The sequence below is a fragment of the Candoia aspera genome, chromosome 1 (genome assembly GCF_035149785.1).
Source record: "Candoia aspera isolate rCanAsp1 chromosome 1, rCanAsp1.hap2, whole genome shotgun sequence".
NCBI lineage: Eukaryota > Metazoa > Chordata > Lepidosauria > Squamata > Boidae > Candoia > Candoia aspera.
The window spans coordinates 167495646-167517751 of NC_086153.1; the positions used below are offsets into that span (position 1 = coordinate 167495646).

Here is a 22106-nt window from a genome sequence, read left to right on the forward strand (position 1 = left end):
AAAGTGGTTTTTTTAGTCAATTTCTGTTGAATGAGCTATGTATGGAGAATGTTCATATCTGTTTTTTATATTATTGTTTGCCGTCATTTAATTAAACAGAGGGAAAAGGAAAAAAAGAACAAAACAACAAATAATTATATAAAGACTTCTCATATGTATGTGTGTAAAGTGTTATGCAACAGTTTTAATAAAGGATGACCATATTTCATTGTAATAATCCATACATAACTTGTATCTTTAAGCACTTTGTTCTTAAGTAGCAATATCAGGTCTTTAGTCCTCTAAATAATTAGAGCCATAAACTTACCTTTCTCATACTGAAGGACTATTAGCAATAAGAAGGGTATGGAGAATCCATTTCCATGGTCTAAGTGACAGTTTCCATCCAACAGGTAAGTAGTTCAAAAAACTGCAAACGTCCAAAAATACTAAACCCTGTTTCAAACTCAAATTATTATGTACAATTACTTCCTAGAACTTAGAAACCTTAGGACATTGCAGAAACAATGCTTTTAATGAAGCACTATTCTCAGTGCACTTCCAGCAACACAATGATTTGCTTATTCCTTTTCTACTTATTGTTGAATAAGCCATAATATAAGATTTATCGACGTTGAGACAGTTTCCCATTGTTCAGAAGAAATGGGTATTTTCAGATCCTTATTCAATTAGTTTTTAACATTCACATGTCAAATTGATTTATCTATAATTATTTATAAAGGCTTATGCACTTTTTTTGTCTTGTCCTATAAGATTAGTGAACATTTCTAATAACTTAGGATCTGAAGCTGACAATGCTGCTGGTCCAAATCGAGATGTCAGTGAATATTGTGGTTGTAAATACTGCCAGCATGTAGCAACAGACAAATAATATGCTGTCTTTTAACATAGGAAATAAGAACTCGTTATCCAATAATAGATCTAAAGTAAAAATCCCAACTTCCATTCAAATCTTCATTTAACAGTTTTTTTTAAAAAATTAACATTTTTTCAGTTGTAAGGTCTGGATTACTCCCATAGCATCAGTTTGGTGTGAGAAAAAGGATAAACATGCAATTTTCCAGAAACAGAAATAGAATACTACAATTTTTAAATCAATATAATAGTGAGAGGAGATACTTTTAATCTGTTATACTTGATCCCAAAACAATTAACTGAAAGTACTATGTGTGAATATTCCAAAAGGGTACAGGAAGAAGAATTTATATTAAATGATACATTCAGAATTTAGTACCAGTCAAAATATATGCATAATTCAAGATTCAGGAAACCAAAACTAACAACTGTACAATTGTATCTTTTTCAAAGGTATCTTCAGAATTGAAGAACCCAATAGAAATTCATGGTGCAGTGTTTTAAAAGTTTTTTCCATACATACATACATACATACACACACATATATGAATTCCACACAAAATCTAAAATAACCTAGGAATTATATTAATTCTTAATTATTTTAATTTTATATTCATTATATTAATATTAATGTTTATTGTATCCCTGAAAATGAGACTTATTAATAATTTATTAATTATTTCTAATCTAATTATTGAGAAATGTCCCATAGAATAAGAATGCCTAAACAATTAATAAATGCATCATTGAATTCCCCTGTATGGGGGAGATGGGCAGTGATAAAAATATGATAAATAAAAATAAATAAATTCATCATATCTGCAACTATCACAATTACCTAGTGTATTAATAAATATTTGCCATTCTGACTTAGACCAGTTAATATAATATCCTGGCCAAATGCATTAGTCAAGTGCATCAGAGCCAGAATCAAAGGGTGAAGATCAGAAATAAACAATAATGTATCATCAGCATATAATACCAATGAGTATTAATATCTGTATTTACCATATTTATTTATTCATTCATTTATTTATTTATTCATAGATTATGTATATTTGTGTGTGTGTTTAGGTGTGTGTGAATATATAAATAATAAATAATTTATAAGTAATAAATAATAATAATTACAGTCCTACCTTGTTTTGTGTGGAAAGCTATATGTTTTTATCTATTTTTAGTGACAGTTGTCCAGAAGAAAACTATATGAGAGCTATATGTTTTTATCTATAGGATAAAACTATAGGAAAGCTATATGTTTTTATCTATTTTTAGTGACAGTTGTCCAGAAGAAAACTCAGAAAACTTTCTGGGTAGCTTTCTTCCACCTCTACCACCCTTTCTAAGACTAAAGAACATATTTGGAAGCATTCCTTGTTGACCCCAAGCAAGGGCACTGTGGTTTTCTGTTCTTTGTAACTCACTGAATTGAGTTATAAGGAACTGAAAACAATTGTTCATATATTCATCAATTACAAAGAATGCCATAAGAGACATCTGTTACTCTTAGATGTCCCAAAATCGTATTTATTGTTTCATACAGATAAGTTTGAGAAGAAGAGTTGGAGTTGAGTTAAGTCCATTACAAGCTAAGAGTAAACTTCTTCAGAGTAGTTGTAGTCATGCCATAAACAACTTATAATTAATTTAAATGAGTTCAGGAAAAATGTCCAGTAGAGTTCTCAACATCCATTAAGAAAGCCACTGTCTCATATTGAATTACATGATCAGAACACAAATTCTGACACTATGAATCTTTTCAAATGTGACAATATGAGAATACTTTTGAAAAAATGCTTAAGAATTCAAATCATTCAATTTATATATCTTTAATCGTTTAGTATTCTCTTTTTGAATTCAATATATTATTGTTTGAAGAAAAAGGAAATGGCTTCTGATGTTTTTCCTTTACACAGTATCTTATGTATCATGTTATATAAAGTTGTATGAAAGGAAATAGAAACAGACATGTTATAATATGAATGGAATAAAAATAACTACAGATGTCAAAAGAATCAACAGAGTTACAGCCTCGAAATTATTTTATAATGTATGTTGAGCAGGAAAGATGGAAATCAGACCTACACCCTCCTTAATGATTTATATAATTTATACAGTCTGCTTTTCCTTTCTTGTTTATTTTTTTCCCTTGTTGCGGTAGAAAAAACCATAAGAAGGGCAATTAATACCTTTTGATTTTACACTTCAGATTTGGCGTGGACACACCCAGTGGAAGAAAACTCTGAAAATCAGAGAAGAAGAAATGGTATTTCTAGGCATGGTGAGTCCTTAAATATATTTTTTCTTTAAATAATAATTAGATTTAAAATTTTGATTAATATAAAATGAGAGTTGCAAAACTATATTATGCAGGTCATCTGTTATGAGCAAATCTATGTAAAAGAAAAATCAGATAGGTTGATATTGGGAATTTTTGCATCTGAATCAAATTAGAAGAAAAATAAGAAAATAGAGTGGGAGCCAGGATGGGCAGTAATGGACCTGGCAAGGTTCTTGGCCCATCTGGCTTTTCTTTTTTTAAAAGAAACTGACAACTTCTGGTGTCCTTATGTTACAATAAAACATCTCCACGTGAATCCCCATAGGCTTCCTTAAAAGCTATAAATGTTGGGTGGCTGCAGCTTAATGCTTTGTTTCAGAAATGCCCATCAACATACAGGAAAAGACAGTATGGTCTAGTGGTGAAGATGCTGGACTAGGAGTAGGAAGACCCAGACACTGGTCCATTATTGGCTACAGAGACTCACTTAGTGACACAGAGCCAGTCATGCTTTCTCAGCCGAATCTACTTTACAGGGATATTGTTGTGGGGGAAACTGGGAGGAGGGAGTACAATGTAGGCTGCCTTGAACAGAAGGTAGGATATTAATCAAATAAAAACATACATACATATATACATACACAGACAAATGAGGTAGGGCATCTATTGGGAAGTTAGAAATGATAAGAGGAAGGAACATTACCTGTTTGCCTTCTGCTAAACAGATGCTGCATCTACCATGGCAGCCATTTTATGAAAAAGCCTGTGGCAAGCTGTCAAAATTTTAAATAATGCCCTCCCCAACCCAAAATAAAAATACTGGAGGGTGACAGGAAATGGACCTAAAAGACATACTGCTTCTACCACCAAAAAATAACTGAAGAGAGAGCAGAAGATGGTCAACTGCATATAAATCTCTTCTATCACCATACCGCAGTAGTATCTATGCATGGTCTTTGATTCCTCATCCTCCGTCTAAGAAGGTAAGATGATCTTAAAAGAAGGAATATAATAATCAACACTGCTTTATTAAGCCTCTGTTCCTTACATAATCTTAGACACTATACTACCATATTCCAGGTTAGTTCAGAGCATAGCTAAATGAAATCTGTGAATCAGTAGCACTTCCATGGATTCTGTTCTGGTTCCATTGTATGACAAGATTTTCCTGGTTGATTTAAAATTAAGGCTTCCCAGAAGAGGATACGGTTAGTAATAAAAAACCCTTTCCCAAAGATAAACGGTGAGGTTGCTCTTCCCATTCCGTCTGGCCTCTAAAATGTTCTCTGCCAGCTTAACTTACTTTCCAAAATGATAAATGGGCCTGCTTCTAAGCAAAGCTCCGAGTTGTAGCTATGCATCATGTTTATGTTTCAACAATGCCTCTGGGAACACTGTAAAACCCAGAGGCATTCTTGGAAATAAAAGAAAAGGCTTGAGTGTAGCAGTTTGTTTGCAGCACGCCAGCATCCCAGTTAATTGTTTTTGTTATTTTTTAAGAGATTCTTTTAATTAAATCCTGATGAAGCAGGCAAATTGGCACTGATGGGCACTTTGTTGAGAATTCAAGTTCTATACTATTTTGAGTTGGATGGAACACTCAAACAGTGTTTATTAGATTAGCTGGGATCCATAGTCATCTGTATTTTTAAAACATTCTCTTAAAACACTTGTAAATTAGGAAACATCAAGACTTTGGACAGATGTGCTGTAGTTCCCCAGATTATTTAGTTTTACCTATATTTTCAGAGCACAGAAGCATTTTTCCAACTTGTAGGTTTGTTCGTAGGAACAGTGAGAACTCTGAACAAGCCTCGTGCTCCCCTTGTTTTCATCTCAGGACCACAAAAACATCCAAGAATAAAAAAGCCTGCAGTTTCTGTTTCCTGGAATGAGTCTATCAGCAAAAGCAAGAGAGTGCATGCTGCTACCAAGGAAAAAGATCCTGCCAGAAAAACAGTCTTCCCTGTCTAGATGCTTGTATTTATATCCTAAGGCTCAGAACAGCACAAAGGAGCAACCATACGCACATCCATGCTCAATTAAAAAAAAAAGTTTTCTTTTTTTACATTGGAAGCACGAAAGGGACAGAAGAACTGCAACAAATAAGCCAAACCAGCATGTATAGATCATGCCAAAATATGAAACTTATTAAGGCTGATGAATGTGCCAGAACACTTGCTTATTATTTAGGGTTACTGTTAGATACGAAGAAGACAAAGGCAATGATAAATTGCATGCTAAGAACTTAGAATTTAAGTTTGGTGATCAAGAAGTGAACATAATTGACAGATTGTTCTCTTGGGCTCAGAAATAGATAAACTGTGTGCTGGCAAAGTAAAGAGGAAGTAATTCCAAGGGAAGAAGTGGACCTTTTGCTGAACAGCCCAGCCTTCTCCCCAGGTGTGATTTAATCTCCCCTCCCCTGTGCAGGTCACTTCCATAGCCAGAAGCTTTCTCAGCCAGCTCTTTTGGGATGCTTGTTTCCTTCTCCCGGCTAAACTGTCATGGGCAAGGTGGGCAAAGGCTCCTTCACAGGGCCTGGGGGCAGGCTGAGGTCATGCGTTCCTGCCCTTGAGAAACAGTGGGCCATCTTTGGACCGGGGCAGATAGGATGTGCAGATGAACCCTAAGCCTATAGCCACATGCTACATGGCTCATGTAGGACAATTCAGAAGGTAATGTCTCAGTTGCAAGCAGGAAGACAGGGTTCCAGTCACATCACTTGGAACATCATGAAATTCTTGAAACTGTGTGAAAGCCTTCCTGCCTTGGTTGTCCTTACAGTATCCACTTAATAAGCATATAATCAATCATGTTATGCTTAAAGACATTTCTTCAGTCACAGATTTCATGTGGTAGATAAAAAGCATCCTGTCTAAAGGTCTTTCTGGGTTTTATATTCTTAAAAGTATTCTTTTATTGAAAGATTGCTGTAACATTACTTTATGCAGTAGATTGTTCTTTTCACCCTGCTAGCTGGCAGTGCTTAGCTGACCATGGCTGATTTCAAGAAGTTAAGCAGAATCAGGCCTAGTTAGTACTTGAATGGGAGACAACTGTGAAATCTTTCAACTAGAAACTAAACATTCCAAAAGAAGACAATGTCAAACCATTTACTTAAAGTTATTGAGAAAACTACATCCATGAAATCTCCCAAGAGCTCAATTTGACTCAAAGGGGACTTTGCCTTTACTTTTATTATTTTCATATCACTTGTAGAGTGAACTTATAAAATACATATTTTTCATGTGAAATACATAATTTGACTATAAATAACTAATCTTCCTGTCTATTTTAATGTGTATTTCATATATGTTTAATTACATGGCCTGAATAATATGTTTTATATATCCTGTAACATTCTACTCTACTCCAGTGGCTCAGAACAGCACGTAGAGCAAAAAAAGCAGATGACTGAAAACAATTCTTTATGTTATGCATTATAATAACACTGACTAACTTGAATACTTACCAACATCTAACATCTCCCAGATTATCTCCCAGAGACACATTTTTAATGCTTTATGGAAACTCACTAGGAAAGCGGTAAGGCAAGCTGTTCCCTAAGAGGGGTACCACCATTGAGAAGGCCCTATTACAGGATCCTTGTAGACGGAACTCCCTTAGAAATGGGACCTTCAGCAAGGTCTCTCTTCCAGATCTTGCCGGATGGGCAGATGGTTAAATGTAATCTTACCTCTTAGATAACTTCAGTATAAGAAATCTAGGTTTACCATTTTGTGTTGGTGGTGGCAGAGAGATTTTAAACTATATGTGTCCCCGAAACAAACTTAGGAATGAAGGTACTTCAAATGAAATAAACCCAGATTTGCCACAATAACACTGAGATTAGACTTAGAAAGGAAAGATAATACTGTGGCTGTTTTATAAGTCAGCACTGGAAGAGCTAGTTGCAGTTCCAACTGTCCTGGTGCAACTAGTTATAAAATATCAGCATGATTCAACGATATAGTTAGAATGTAAAAAATGTGCCAGTGATTGAATCTTCTTTTCTGTATGTGAATCATCTATTTAATTATTTAATGAGGAGGAGGAGAAAGAAGATGATGTAATGTGTAAGTTACCTTGCTCCCTCCTGCTGAGCATATGAAGCTGTTTTACATGGAATCGGCTATTTGAGGCTTTCTGCCTTGACTGACAACGCTATATTAAAGTCTCAGACAAAGGTATTCCCTATCCTTGAAGTAGATACCACTTACTGAACGTGTGATTCTTCGTGTGCAAAACATACCTTCTGCTATTGAACTATGAATGCCATATGGGCAGAAAGGCAGACATATAAATGAAAATAATATATAATAATCTTTTAATAATAAATGAATTCTGCTATATTTTAACTATTTTCGGTTTGAGTTCTGTTCCCTCCTGTATATCATTTATCAGTATGGTTTACAGAATAAGTTCTTAAGAGTTCCCAAGTGAGAAACAAATATAGAATATGAAATCATTCCTAACTGAGACACTGAAAGTGAAATAAGAAGTGGAGTGGGAGAAATAAAAACAGCAGTCCTTTTAAATATTTGTCATCTGTCATCCAGATCAAGGCACAAAAATGGTCACATTAAAGCCAGCTGGGGAAGATCACTTCAGGCTGGATATAACCATCAACAAAGCTGAATTAGTTACCTCTGATGTTAATGCTAAAATAAAAGTGTAAATAAAACTGGAAATACAACATATGCAACATCTGTTTTTCAGATCCCACCTCCACATTTCCAGAGACCTAGTGCTTCATTGTTACGTGCCCAGAAAGTGGATACTCTAAGGTGTGAAATCCAGGAGAAACATGAATCAGACTTCGAGAAAGCTCTAGTAAACATCAAAGAGCGAGTGAAAGAAATTGAAGGGCCTGACATCAAAGAAAGCCTCCAAGATCAGATCCGCCAGTGGTTTATTGAATGCCGGTGAGATACCATTCTTTCTTTCCCCAAATTCTCTCTGTCGGTAAACATAGTTACCATAACAGTCTTGGTACCTATGCTGTAAATATTTCTTTAACTAAGGCCTTGAAATCAAAGGCTGCTTCAGTAGAGAAAGCAGTTTTAAACACCCCCCCCCAAATATGGAAGCGACAGATTGAATCATTTGTCTCATCACTGCTACCACAAATTCATGGATTTGGAGTAGGTTATATTGTTGGGGTTCTAATGCAGAAATGTGTAACAGCTGGTCACTTATACATAGAGCTGTCTCCCACAAAATTCTTTATAAAGGGGTCAGTGCAGTCACCTGTTTCCCTCAGTATATTGATTTGTTTGTAAATTTGTAGGTTAGTTTGTATTATAGCTAGAACTGGCTAAACAATAATTTCAGAATATTTCCAGGGAATTGTGTTTAATTAATTGTGTTAAATGCTAGTTGCTGAGAATAATGAGACATACCCCAGAATTTTTTCTGTATTTTCAATTAAAAATCACTTTGTCCATCACCAGAGTAGATTAAGTCTAGTTTTCACTGAAGCAGAATTTTTTCTTCTGGGTTTCATTGCTTTAAGGATGGGGCTTCTGTGATTAAATTCTCCTCCATGCCATTTCCCAGAAAATCGTTTTATACTCAGAAAACTGGTTTAGTATCAGACTAAAAACTAAGCTAAATTCTTCTTGCTCACGTATTCAAAGTGTACCAAAAGTCAGGCCCCATGGCCAATCATAATATGCGTTATTAATTTTTTTCAGGGAATATGTTACTGTACTCAGGAATGTTCAAAGATGTGTCATGTGTGTACATCAAGTGAGTAAGGAAGTGTTTAGAAGAAAATGGCAAGCAATTTGAACATTTAATGTAATTTATACAGTAAATTGTCTATGGGGCCTGACTTTTGGTATACCCTGTATATGAAGGGGATTTTCAGCTCTCACAAGAATCTGAAGTAACATGGTCTAGATAGGCTGGCTTGCTGATGAAAAACTCGTGTTTCAAATTTTGTCTTCCTCTCCATATTATTTAGTATGGATTAGCATGTATTTAACCCACCTACATGGCACCTTGCTGATCTTGAAAAAAGCTAAGCTGAGTGCTTTTCTACCAGTGTCTTCTTTGGTTCCAGTGATCTTGATCTGGCTGCTGGGGTCCTCAGCCCATGAGATGTTGATCTTGGTGGCTGTCTTTAGCTTGAGCTCCTGCAGTTTCTCACCTTTCTTGCCAATCACAAAGCAATGGCATTCTTTAAGGATTGTGACAGTAGGTGAAGCCTGGGTCTGAAGCCAAATGACAATGTTTTTCCATTCTTTCATGACAGAGTTCAGGTTGCCGGTCACCGTGATGGTCAGGCCCTGCTCTTTGGCTAAGGAAAGCTCAATATGAGCCCTACTCTTTTGCATGATGTCCATGCATACTTGGCCTTGTCGCCTTCTCCAAACTGGCTGTTGTCCCTGTAGTGTCACTCTTCCAGAGGAACATGAAACACTTGGGTGATGATAGAGGATTTGACAGGCCAAATTTTGTTCCATACTCCTGTGAACTAACTGGATTTTTCTCCTGGGCCCCTTTTCCAGGAGCGGTAGGAAAGCTTCCAAATAGGTAGGGATGTAGGCTTCATCTTCTGGGATACCACCTCATGCTTCTTTGTCCCTCAGGCTGCTGTGGTGCTCAGCAAAGCTCTCAGGTGTTAACACAGCTACCAAACTCATTGTTTGATATTCCACTGCAAAATGGTCAGATGCCAGAAAGGTCCATCCTAAGCAAGGCTACCTGTGCTGCTTTAGCATGACAGCAGCTTTGGTCTTGCGCTGCAGAGACGGGTGCCACTGTGGGGAGCTCAGGGTGGTGGTGCTGGCGGCGGCGGCAGCAGCCACTGCTGGGGCCTGGAGAAAAAGAAGCTGTGAGGGGGCAGCAGGAACACCTCCTCCACCATTGGCACCATTGCCACTTTCACTGGTGCCACTGCTCTTGTCACAGCCACAGCCCCCTGCAGCTGCCCAGGGCCAACTCCTAAACAGAGTTAGACCTAGTTAGTACTTGGATTGGAAGATCATCAGGAAATCCCAAGTGTATCCAGACTAAAGAAGTTGAAAAAATAATCACAGGACAAGGCAGTGGCAAAATATTTCTGTTTATGAAGTAATCTTGTCACCATGAAGTCACCAAGAACAGAGCTTGGTTTAAGTCCTTCATCTTTTGGATTGAAGTGAGAATCAAAGACCGTAATAAGTAGTGACATCCATCATCTCATGCATCAGTTGGATTTGGCCATTCAGGGTGAAAGGCCTGTTCTCCCAGAATCCAGAGACATTCTGCTATAGTCTTTGATACCAATCTGATTGTGACTTTATGAAATAATCTGACCCAGCTATTTCCTGAGGTTTTGAACATACCAAATATACTGTATGTTCCTAGAATTTCAGGCTGTTGCAGCTCCAACAAAATGGAAATCCATACAAGGAGAAATCAGCAGCAGAAAATATTAGCTGTTTGGCATTAACTCATTCTTTTTTCTTTTAATCTGCAGGACTGATCTATTACACTATTGTAATGCTATAAAAAAGAAGGTAAAGTTAATCTAGCATGATATGTTTGTGAGAGACCCATGCTGGCTCCTGTTAATTGCACCATGCCTATATAAGAGCTCGCAAACATGTTGCTTAATTAGACTTTGCCAGGTATAGACCTCAAGCTGACAGGCCTGTTGTTTCCCCAATTCTTCTTTTCCTTTTTGAAGATGGGATGACATTTGCTCTTCTCCAGTCTCCCAGGACCTCACCAGTCCTACAGGAGTTCTCAAAGATGATCAAGAGTGGTTCTAGGATTACCTCTGCTAGTTCGTTCAGTACCCTAGGATGTGATCCATCTAACCCTGGAAACCTGAATTCATTTAAATTAACTAAGTTCCCTCCTATCCTTGCCTATCCTAAAACTGCAGATTGAGAGTTCTAGTCCCGCCTTAGGCCTGACAGCCGGCTGGGTGACCCTGGGCCAGTCACTCTCTCTCAGCCCAACTCACCTCACAGGGTTGTTGTGGAGAAAATAGGATGAGGGGAAAATAGGATGAGGAGGGAGTATTAGGTATGTTTGCCACCTTGAGTTATTTATTAAAAATAAATAAATAATAGGATAGAAAATAAATAATAAAAAAAAATTGTGAAACGTTCTTCCTTAACATCATCATCAACCACATTACTGACTGGTTCACCATTTTCTCATTTATTTATTTATTTATTTATTTATTTATTTATTTATTTATTTATTTATTTATTTATTTATTTATTTATCTATCTATCTAATTTATATGGCCACACATCTCATGAAAAGTGATTCTGGGTGGCGTACAACAAGCCAATAAAACGGTAGATATATCAAACAAGCATTACCTAAAACCATTATATTATAATTATTAAAAAGCATTAAAAACTATAAAAGCAGAACTAAAACAGAGAAAAGAAAATAATAGATGAAGGGATGTTAATAATACCGGAGCCACCTCACTAGTCACCCGTCCCCTGGAGTCCCCAGGCCTGCTGGCATAACCAGGTCTTGAGGGACCTTCGGAAGCTCAGGAGCGATGAGGCACCAGTGGGGGGAGAAGATTCCACAATGCGGGTGCCGCAGCAGAAATATACTTACACTCTCTCTGGCTTTCCTTTCATTCCTAACGTGCCCTTTTTCTTCTCTGTTGCAAGCCTCAGCTCATTCTGAGCTTTAGACTTTCTGACAGTGTTCGTATAGTTTCTGGAGACTGCCTTATGTTCTTGTTTAAGTTCCTTCCCTTCCATTTCCTATATATGTCGCTTTTTCTCTTCAGCATTTTAGCGAGCTTTGCATGTATCCCCACTAGCCTCTTTAGATTTCTCCCATTTTTCCTTCTTGTAAGGATCATTTGCAATTGGTCCTTCAGTATCTCATTTTATAAAAAATCGTTCCTTCCTGAACATACTTCTCCTTCAAAATTTCCAAACCTTTGGATCCAAACCTGCCTTCTTTTGAACACTAAATCATATTCACTTTTCTGCTTTAAGATGTCTAGTTTTTCTTGTTCTCCTTACCTGGTGCATATTTTGAGACACTGGAATCTTTGGATCACGTAATACGGCCTATTACTTCCGTTATTTACATGTTCATTACTGGGTACTTCCACATACTGCATGCCCCTCTCAGTCCCAGCACTTGGCATCATACTGTTTTCTGGGCTTTCTTCTCCCTCCCCCACAGGATTCAGCTTATAGCCTCTTGATTCTCAAGATGCCTTTGGAAGAAGTTTTCCACAGTTCTTGTGAGATGTAGCCCATCCCTTGCCAAGAGTTCCTCGCCTTGCAAATGCATCCAATTACCATAGAATTCCCATTGGCACCATTTCTGTAACGAATTGTTCATTTCCAATATTGTCATACATTATGCTAGCTGATATTTAGCCTTCCCCCCATTTTTTTAATTAAAGCGTTTTAAAAGCACATTTTAAAAGGAGCAGGAATACTGTCCAATGCCAGGAATGATGTCTGTGGGCACATTGGCACGTGCTGGCACCACATTGGGAACTGCAGGAATAAATACTTGGCTTGGATAACAAATACCTAAGTCCCTATAGAGAAGAAAGAGAGGGAGCAGGATAAACTGTAAAAGAGGCAATAGGAAGGAAGAAGAAATACATAACCATCATTTTGGACATAGTTCTTATTTAATTTGAAACCAGACAATTATCTTTCATGTTTGCTTTTTCTTATAGTTGTAAAACTCTTTTCATACAATATAAATCTCTGTTTCAAAAAACGAAGGATCAAAAGTAATTATATCCAGGTGTATTTAATTGCTTTATAGGGTGTTGCTGGATTTACACATAATCAAAGACATTAAAGTAACTTCTGTGCTATGGAAAAAGTTGCATACTTTAATGTGTGCTGGATATTTATGAGTTTCTGACATTAATGGAAAAAGCTTGATGGCTTTGGAGGGGATCAGTTGGAATCCCCCAGATTCATTTTATATATCTGATAACAGAGAGATAAATCCTTGTGTCATAAAACTGGAAAAATATAGTCAATTGAACTTCAGTGTCAAGTTTCAAGGAACAATGTATTACACATTGCACTAATTCTATTATTGAGTTGAAATGTATTATCTTAAAAGTTATGAAGTTTCTTGATTTTGTCCTTTTATGCTAAGCGTTTGTGTATAGTTAAGGACCATGATGTTTGACATGATTAAAGAAACCATAAAAATAAAATTGCAGTGGCAGTCTTCTTAAAACTAGTTTTACCCAAAGCTTTCTCCAAAGAAAATAAAGTTTCCAGTTCCCTGGAATTATTCCCTCCGTATCCTTCTTTAAACTTGTTTCAATTAAAGTCTTACCTAAAGGAGGGTGCCATGAACTAGACACAATACTTGCATTGGATTCTGATTGGCATAACAGTAGCATCTGTGGGGACATCAAAATTTTCAGGATGATCAGTACAGCATGTTAATCCAATTTTCACCCCCTTTATAGACATGCAATATTTCCTACATATATAAAAAGGGCAGGGCTTAGACCACAGTGCTGCACCTGCTACCTTCCAGATTTTTTTACTCTCGCTGTAGAGTATTTATTCTTCTAGCACATGGTTGGTAGTCCTTCAGGTTCAAAGAAGACATGCTGTTGTGCAGTTCATCTGTGGACATAGAGGTGGCTCTGCAGTCCCAGTCTGAAGTGCAGAGACTCTAGCACAATGGGGGCACTGAAAGTCCATTGTTGTAGTAGCTGTAGGTATTCTTCTATCGGTTTTTGGTGATGCCTATCTTCAAAGCTGGTGGAGGCTTCATAGCACAGGGTTCGCCAGCGGGTTTTATCAGTGGTGGCAGCTTCTAGTTCCCTTGGCTGGATGTCACAATGGCGTAGGGTTTCTTTGGAATTATTACTTCCTGTGATGTGGAAATCATGCTTCAATCGATGCATTTTAAAATTGCAGTTACCTGGTTTTTTTGCAGCCAGGTCACATTGCTGACTTAGTGTATTACAAGTAAAGATTCTTTTCACATATTTTTTTGCCAAACCTTGAGTCTCCCACTGTATTCCCTCCTTCGTGTTATTGTGCGGAGTATTAATAAACATGTTAATGAATTTCAGACCAAGGGCCAAAGGAAGGAGTTATCTGTGGATTCGGTCCAAAGGGGCACAATAAACAGCATGCTTTCCTGTATTTTACTAAACCACTGTCTATTTAATTTACTAAGATTTTTTTATAACCCCTCCCCCCACCAAGTCCTGCAATGTTGCCTTATCATGTGGCAGGGGGAGGGTGTTCCTGGGTGGAACGAGCAAAGAACATTCGGAGTATATGCCAAGAGTATAAATTCATTCCCAGCAGGGTCATCCAAGGCATGAAGGACATCCTAGCTGCCCATCTAAGCAAGCAGGCACCTCTATTGGGCAGCAGCAGACAATCACTTTAGTGACAGTGGCAAAGGCATCAATTCACACTGCAAGGGAGAAGGCAATGGTAAACCACTCCTGTATTTTTGCCAAGAAAACCACATGGTAGAAAGTATAAAAGGATAGCCTTTGGGATGACCGGGGAGGCAGAGCTGTTTGGTGGCACGGAGATGATTGGGAGCTAGCTGGATCTGTAGGCTCAGAGCTGCTGTTTCTACCTGGGGTGCTGGATCAGTAGTGGAGATTTCAGGTGAGCTGGGTGCGCAGGTGCACTGCTTATCAGTTGTTTGGCAGTGGCCACAGCTCTGCTGCTCAGCTGGTTAAGGCTCTGGGCAATGCAGCTGCTCCTCCATGCTTCTTCTGGGCAGTAGTGGAAGCAATGGCAGTGAGGACTGGTCTGTGACTGGACTTCTGGGCTGCAGTAGGACTGTGTGAGTAGCTGGATGCAGCTTAGCCTGTCTTTTTGGTGGCTGCTGATCTCTGGGTTTTGGCATGGGATGGCAGTGGGAGTGGGAGCAGGCAGGAGGCTTCTAATGGGGCTGCCCTGTGTCTTGCGGCTGCCATCGGACTTGCATGAAGCAGCAGCCGTTTTGTTAGTTTCATGTTTTCTGCCAGTTGCGTTCATCTTGGCAGCCTGCTGCAGTGAGTAGATCATCAGACTTCTGTTAAATGCAGTGTTCAGATTCTTCTCTCCCTTGACATGTGGAAAATTTGTGACTGTGAGGGGTTGGACTTTGTTTCTTGAACTGAGGAGGTTTTGTTGAGAGTTGTTGGGGGGGGCATTGTTTTCTGGGGTACTGTTACTGTTTTCCCCTAGGTGAGAGGCAGGGGATGCAAGGACAGACCCCAGGTTACCCCTGCCTTCCTCCCCACCTGTGTGTGAGCAGGTTGGGTGAAGGCAAGGCAAATTGTTTCAGTTGGCTTATTGTTTGGTGTGTGGCTGAAGAAAAGAGAGGTGGGGTAGCTGATGCCTAAAGTTTAGGATGCAGAGTGCAAGGCAGAAGTGTTTCTGAGGCTGGCGCCAGCCCTCTGATCATGATGCTTGGTAGTTGGGTTGATGTATTAGGACTCTCTGGCTTGGGGGTGGAGTAGCTTGGGCTTGGGAGTATGAGGGGAATGGGCAGACAAGGCAGGTGCGATGACTGGAATGGAAAAAAGTTGCATCAATCTAATTTTAGAAACATTACTTATCAACAAAGGCTGCCATAGTTAAAATAGGCTTAGAGCTAAGTTCTAATTAAAGACCAAAATGCATGATTAGACACTGTCCTCTAATTATGTTGGATATTTTTATTTCTTTGAAAAGGAAAAAGCTCTTTAAAGCTGCAGCATTGTTCAGTGTAAATACATACATAATAAGAAATTGCAATACATAATGAAAACATTTGGTACCCTTGTATCAGAAAACTATTAGACTTATTGATAAAACTATTTTAATAATCTTCAATATAGATACACAATATGACTTAACTTTAAAATATAATATTATATCAACTATAATTATAAACATTTATCTCAAACAGATGTGCATAGGGTTATTAATCTCTAAATTTATCCATTTTTACATAGGGTAAATCTAACTAAATGTTACAGAGAGAGTCATGATAGGAGAAAGTGAAAGAGAAAAAAGTCACAGGATACCGCAGGCAGATGGTGAAAAAAGGTGAAAGGTCCCCTCTGCAAGCACGAAGTCATGTCTGACCCTTTGGGGGGACACTGCTTTCGTGACATTTTCTTGGCAGACTATAGCAGGGTGGTTTGCCATTGCCTTCCGCAGTCACCTTCCCCAGCAAGCTGGGTACTCATTTTACCAACCTCGGAAGGATGGAAGGCTGAGTCAACCTGAGCCGGCTACCCAAGAGAGAATCCAGCTTCCGCTGGCAGATAGCCAAGGTTTATTTTGAATATTTTTAGTTTATCTGCTGCTTTGATCACAATAAACTACAGTCTTGCGTCAGCAATGTATTCAACTCAATAGAAAGACAAACAGATTCCATAGTCTGTTTAGACATGTTTATTTCAACAGTTTAATCTGGAAGAGGCAGTAATAGTAAATGCCATTTATCTTCTCAATTAATCTTGGATCCTACCTCACAGAATTGTGAGATACAATTGTGGGGGGAGGGCAGGAAACCACGACCTCCACCTTCAGTTCCTGGAGGAAAAAATGAAATAAAAATGCAGGCAAATCAGGGCCAGGGAACCCATGGCTCTCCAGGTGTTACTGAAGTACAAATCATACTATCCTGCACCATAGACAATGTTGGCTGCGGTTGCTGAATATTTGGGGTGGGAGGGGAATACATTTCCTGCCCCTGTGCTAAATAGACATTTATACTTAACTTAAATAATCCAATTTAATAATCCAGGCTAGCCAGATTTTAAAAAGTGAAAACAGTAGGCATAACTTTACAGTAAATTGCATCACTAATTCATGAAAACAGCGTACATAACCTTAAACTGCATAAGATTTTCCTTATTTTGGAATACTCTAATCTAGTTGATTCCAAAACTTGAGCCTGATCATTTTTCAGGAGACACTGAGACTCTTTATCCTTCTCTTGCTATACATACTGTGCACAGCAATATGACCAGTTTTAATCTATCACAGAAAGTGTGGATGTGCCTTGTATGAATCATTCCTTTTCTTCCCAAAGTGTCACCCATACATAACTACTTCCTAGGATGGAATATGACTTCTTTGTGCCTAAAATATTTCTCTCCTCAGGATGCTTGGGCACTTGATAATGGAGCAGAAGGCTGGGGGTTATATTCAGGCAAAACAGGACTCAAATTCTGGGGAAGCTATTCTCTACACTGAGATAAATTACAGTTTCTTCTACCTACCTGTTTTGGTGATTGTCATTAGATAATTTGTAGAATGGAGCAACGTGTTGGCTATTCCCACTGCAGATACTCATCTGGTATATGTATGTTAAAAATTGCCTAATTACATAATGTTAAGACACAGCACAATAGAGCATGACACAGATATGCAAAGTTTGAAGCCAGTGCCTCATGGTGGTCATCTTGTCCCACAGAGGATGACAGATGAATAACAGAAACAGCTGAAATTGCCAAAGAATTGACTTGAGGGCAATTATGGGCTGTAGAGTTATTAGTTACGCTTGTTTTTAACAACTCACTTCTGTCTAATCTGGCCTATATACAAAGCAAGCCAAATCATCTGTATTTCACTTTTGGTGCCAAAAGCAAGTTTTTCAAAAGACAACTTGTAATCTTTAAACTAAATACAAAATTTGATTTGAGTATTACATGTGATACCTTCTAGCAGTATCTCTGTATACAAATATTATGTTTCCTGTAACATCAAAAGCATGAAATCAAGAAAAAACATGAAATCAACTTTAAGAAGAAGAAAAATGTAATTTATTCCTCAATCCTAAAATAAATTTACTATAGGAAATAAAATTTGAAGACTAAAATGTAACATTTGAAGAAAGAAATATGTCACTGAATAAGAAAATTCCCACTGAGCAGGGTCTACTTATCCAGTTCTTCAAAAATTATAGGCAGGGAAAATACTACAAAGCCATTGTTGTTGGATGGGATGTAACTCAAGAGGAATGGGATCTCTCAAGACATGTCTCGTCAGCAAGATAGTAATAGTAATATAACTTTATTGATTAGTCAGTTGACCATATCAAAAAGTTGGGCATCAGTCACAATAAAATATAGTACCATAAAACAGATAAAATGCAGTAAGATAAAATATACTAAGGTGAGATAAAATACAATAAAATACAGTAAGGTAAAAAAGAGATAAAAGAGTAAGATAAAAGAGTAAAATATAATAAAACGAGTAATAAAATACAAAAACAGTATATGTTTAGATGAATTCATCACCTTTACATGCCACCCCAATGCGTTCTATAAATTGCGTTCTCAGTTGGACAGCCCTAACTATAAACTTAACAGTTCTATTGACCACATACGTATTTGTGCCCTGGAGGTAGTAACATAGTCTTTTGTTACGGTCCCAGTGTGTGGTTCTGTCAATTAATGTCTGAAGGTACTGAGCCCTTGCTGGGGCATCTAGTTGGCAGTTAAATAGGGCATGTGCAATGTCTTCTACTTCAGGTGCTCCGCAAACACATGTCCTCTCAAGGTAAGGCACTTGGTGGAATTGTCCATATTTGACCATAGAATCTAGCAGCTCAAATCTTGCTCTGGTAAGAGCTATCCTATAGTCAGACCCATTGTCAGGAATTTTTCTATTTGAAAGGACAGTTTATTCTTGGCCAGCCATTTCAACAACCTGTTGTGTGCAAGTGACTCAATGTTTGTTTGGGCATTAGCATCCAAGACTCTTCGTTTGAATATAGCCTTGGCTAATGCAGTCGATTCTCAATATTTGCGATAGTTATATTCTGTAAAGTTGCTGTGAACATTGAATTAGCAAATACTGAAGCATTGCTCCTAGGAGAAATACAAGATACTTGTTTATAGTATGAAGGCTGAAACAAGAAGACGAAGTGCTGCCTGGTTCGACCTCAGCTGGGAAAGTGGGCATTGAGTGACTCATATACTTCAGTGCTCTACACGTGTCTGCAAATTACCATGAAAGCACTGTATTGATTTGGGGGTTACAAATAAACTTTAGCGAGTAGGTAAATTTGCAAATATGGAATTCACAAATAATAAAGATCATGTCCTAACAGTGAGAAATCACGCTGAGACGAGGAGTAGGTCTCTAGTGTTTATTACTGCTACATAAAACAGAATCCTAACAAACTGAAGAAGCTTGGGAAAAACCCAGACAAACCCCAAAAGTTAAGGTGGGTCTGATCTGTGTCTCTTTGAATGGCTGCTTAATTCCTCAGTACTACACATGCGTTTTCCCCCCTGGATAGAGGCCCCTTCCAGCTCGCCATCAGTACTCATGACAGATCAACTGTGTAGGAATTAAGATTGCCATCAGTGAATTGCTGAAGTGAATGGAACAAAGTTACTACAATTTTTTTCATTAGATTAGGTGATGCTTTGATATGGCATTTGTAACATGACATATAGTTTCCAAGCAAATGCCTGAGCAGAAGACCAAAGCAAAGGTGGCAGGGCACAATGCAGACATGAAAATCATCCAGCTGGACTTGGTTGCTGCATTTGATCACATGAAGTGGCGTTCATTGATCCGAAAAGTGGATCCTGCACCTGCGGGAAAACTCCAGGATGAAGAAGACAGTTACTGTTATTGTAACTCTGTAAGACCAATTACTACTAGTCAAACAGAATTTAAGAGAATGCATCTTGTTTCAGCCTAACATACATGAATTTGAATCTATGCCTGGCAACTTTATATTTTTAGACTGCATGTTCAGTTACCTGATTCCATCCCCATGTTATTCTATCTGTTGTATATGTGACAGATATTCTGTAGATTAATAATGTAGTATTTCACAATGTTCCAGGTTACCAAATAAATTTTATTTTTTTATCCTTTTCAAACAGGCATATTACAGGAAGATTCCCTGATTTTCCAGATGAAGAAGAAGGTGGCTCAGCAGTTCTGTTCTCTGAAAAAACTCCAGAAGAGGTAGAGTTTTTTTCAGTCTAAATGTACATGCTTTTTATTGTCTTTTTTAAAAGCAAATAAACAAGTGATTCATGAGTTAGGCATCCCCAAGCAAATTGCTACTGCTGATTTCCCTTAGTTCAATGCTATATTGCATTAATGGTTTTAAAAAGTTTATGAATTTTATGATAATGAATCTACTTATGGCAGAGAACCAAAATGACCTGATTCAGTAGGATCAGACTTCCACAACCAGGCCTCCTCAGGCTGTATTAGACTCTACTTCCCGTTATCCCTGAAAGCATGGTGTGATAGGTTCACATTCCCCTCCATTCAGAACGTTCTTCTAAACAAAAGACCTGTGGAGGCATGCCAGACCAAAACCTATGTGAATCCACCTTGCAGGCTGATTTTCTTATGACTCAGCCTAATACTAGACAGATGTTTTAGGAATAACCTGGAAGACCTCTGATGGGGCCATCCTTAAGCACTGATTGGTCAGTTTGAATTTCCTTTCTTGGAACCTATTCCAACCCCTCTGTGAAACATCTTGTGGGAAAATCTGCTTTGAATGACAGGTTGGCAGAGAGTAAAAACTAGTTCCAGCTGTGGAGTTCTAGGAAATCACACTGTAAGTATCTTCAGAATTCAGAGTCTTATGTTGAGTGAGCACCCATACAAATTGAATAAAACAAAAAATAAAAGATTCCATATATGTCTAAGCAGCTAAGTCTGATAAGTTTTAGTTAATAAAGTCTGTTTTTTTTTAACCTGCATATGACCATTTCTGACTCCTGTTTGCTAAATCTTTTCTTTAGTGTATTAAATTGAGAACTAGAGCTTAGTCTTTTTGTCCAGCCTGTGGCAGAAGACTTATATGTATGTCAGACTGTTGGATCTACCTGCCTAGCTGGTTGTTAAGGAGAGAAAAGGAAAGCTCTGGAAAAGAGGCATGTAGGAAGCCTTGGAGGCAATTTGTGAGAGTTGTGTGATCCTTGTAATAGTTGTGGTTGCTTTAATGGTTTGAAGAGACATACTTTATTTGCATACCTGTGCAAATACACCCTTTGCACACAGAAAATATTGTATACTGCCAAAATACAAAATATAATTGCAATGCTGCCTTTGTCATTCAATCCCCACCTTGCCCAGAGATACAGCTAACATTGCTAACATGGTGGACTTCATTGGATACAAAATAAATTTTACAAAATAATCATAACAGCACACTTAGCATAAGCATCCACAGAAAGGACAAGGATGGAAATGTGCATCACAATATCACAATGCAAATAGCACTCCTAATGTGTGCTAATTTATGTGTGATATCAAAGCACAGGTATAAAAGGATGGCACTTGTGTTGTGACACATGATGCACATTTCAGCAATTTGGTGCCACTGTGGTTAAGCTAACTGTGGACGCCTCTGTTACTTGGTAGGTAAAGGTAATTCAACAGTGGGTTTCTAGAAATAGGGACGTGTAAGGCAAAGAATAGAAAGGCTGCTAAGAAATGTTTTAATGATTTTGAGTACAGTATAGACTAAATACTTGTTGTTTCAAGAAAAACTTAACTTCTATCCCCGAACAGCCATGCTATGGATAATTTAATGGAAGCCATGCCAACTAGATTTTGCCATATTTCTAGTTTTGCAAAATGGATGTGTGATCAGATGCCATATATTCCAGATCATGTGTTCATTGGCTATAGCAGTCTCTATCACTCAAACAGATGACAATGGGCTTTGCATACATTTTGAAGACAGCTTGGAAGTTCTCAATCTGGACATCATGCAAAGCGAAGTGGCGTACTTCCTCTGTGTCAGAGTATATGAAATGCTAATTGAGGTTATTTATTTATTTATTCATTCATTCATTCATTCATTCATTAGATCTGTACTTCCTGTTATCTGCGGAGTTAATATACAGCAATCAACAACAATAAAAAACTGTAAGATATCCATAATATAAAATAAAAAATTGTAAAATAAAATGAAATAAAGCAATAATAATAAAATAGTGGCATCAGTTCCCATCCTCCACAGCTCTCCAAATTCATTTTAAAATGCTTAC

At 37.8% G+C, this 22106-nt stretch overlaps 1 protein-coding gene across 1 annotated transcript in view; it reads left to right on the plus strand.

Annotated features, from left to right (window-relative positions):
- Positions 1–22106, plus strand: part of IQCA1 (IQ motif containing with AAA domain 1) — a 128327-nt gene that overhangs the window by 46302 nt on the left and 59919 nt on the right. The window contains exons 5-7 of the mRNA XM_063317851.1: positions 3065–3136; positions 7859–8064; positions 19971–20055. Of these exons, the coding sequence (XP_063173921.1) occupies positions 3065–3136; positions 7859–8064; positions 19971–20055 (363 nt within the window). The remainder of the gene's footprint in view (positions 1–3064; positions 3137–7858; positions 8065–19970; positions 20056–22106) is intronic.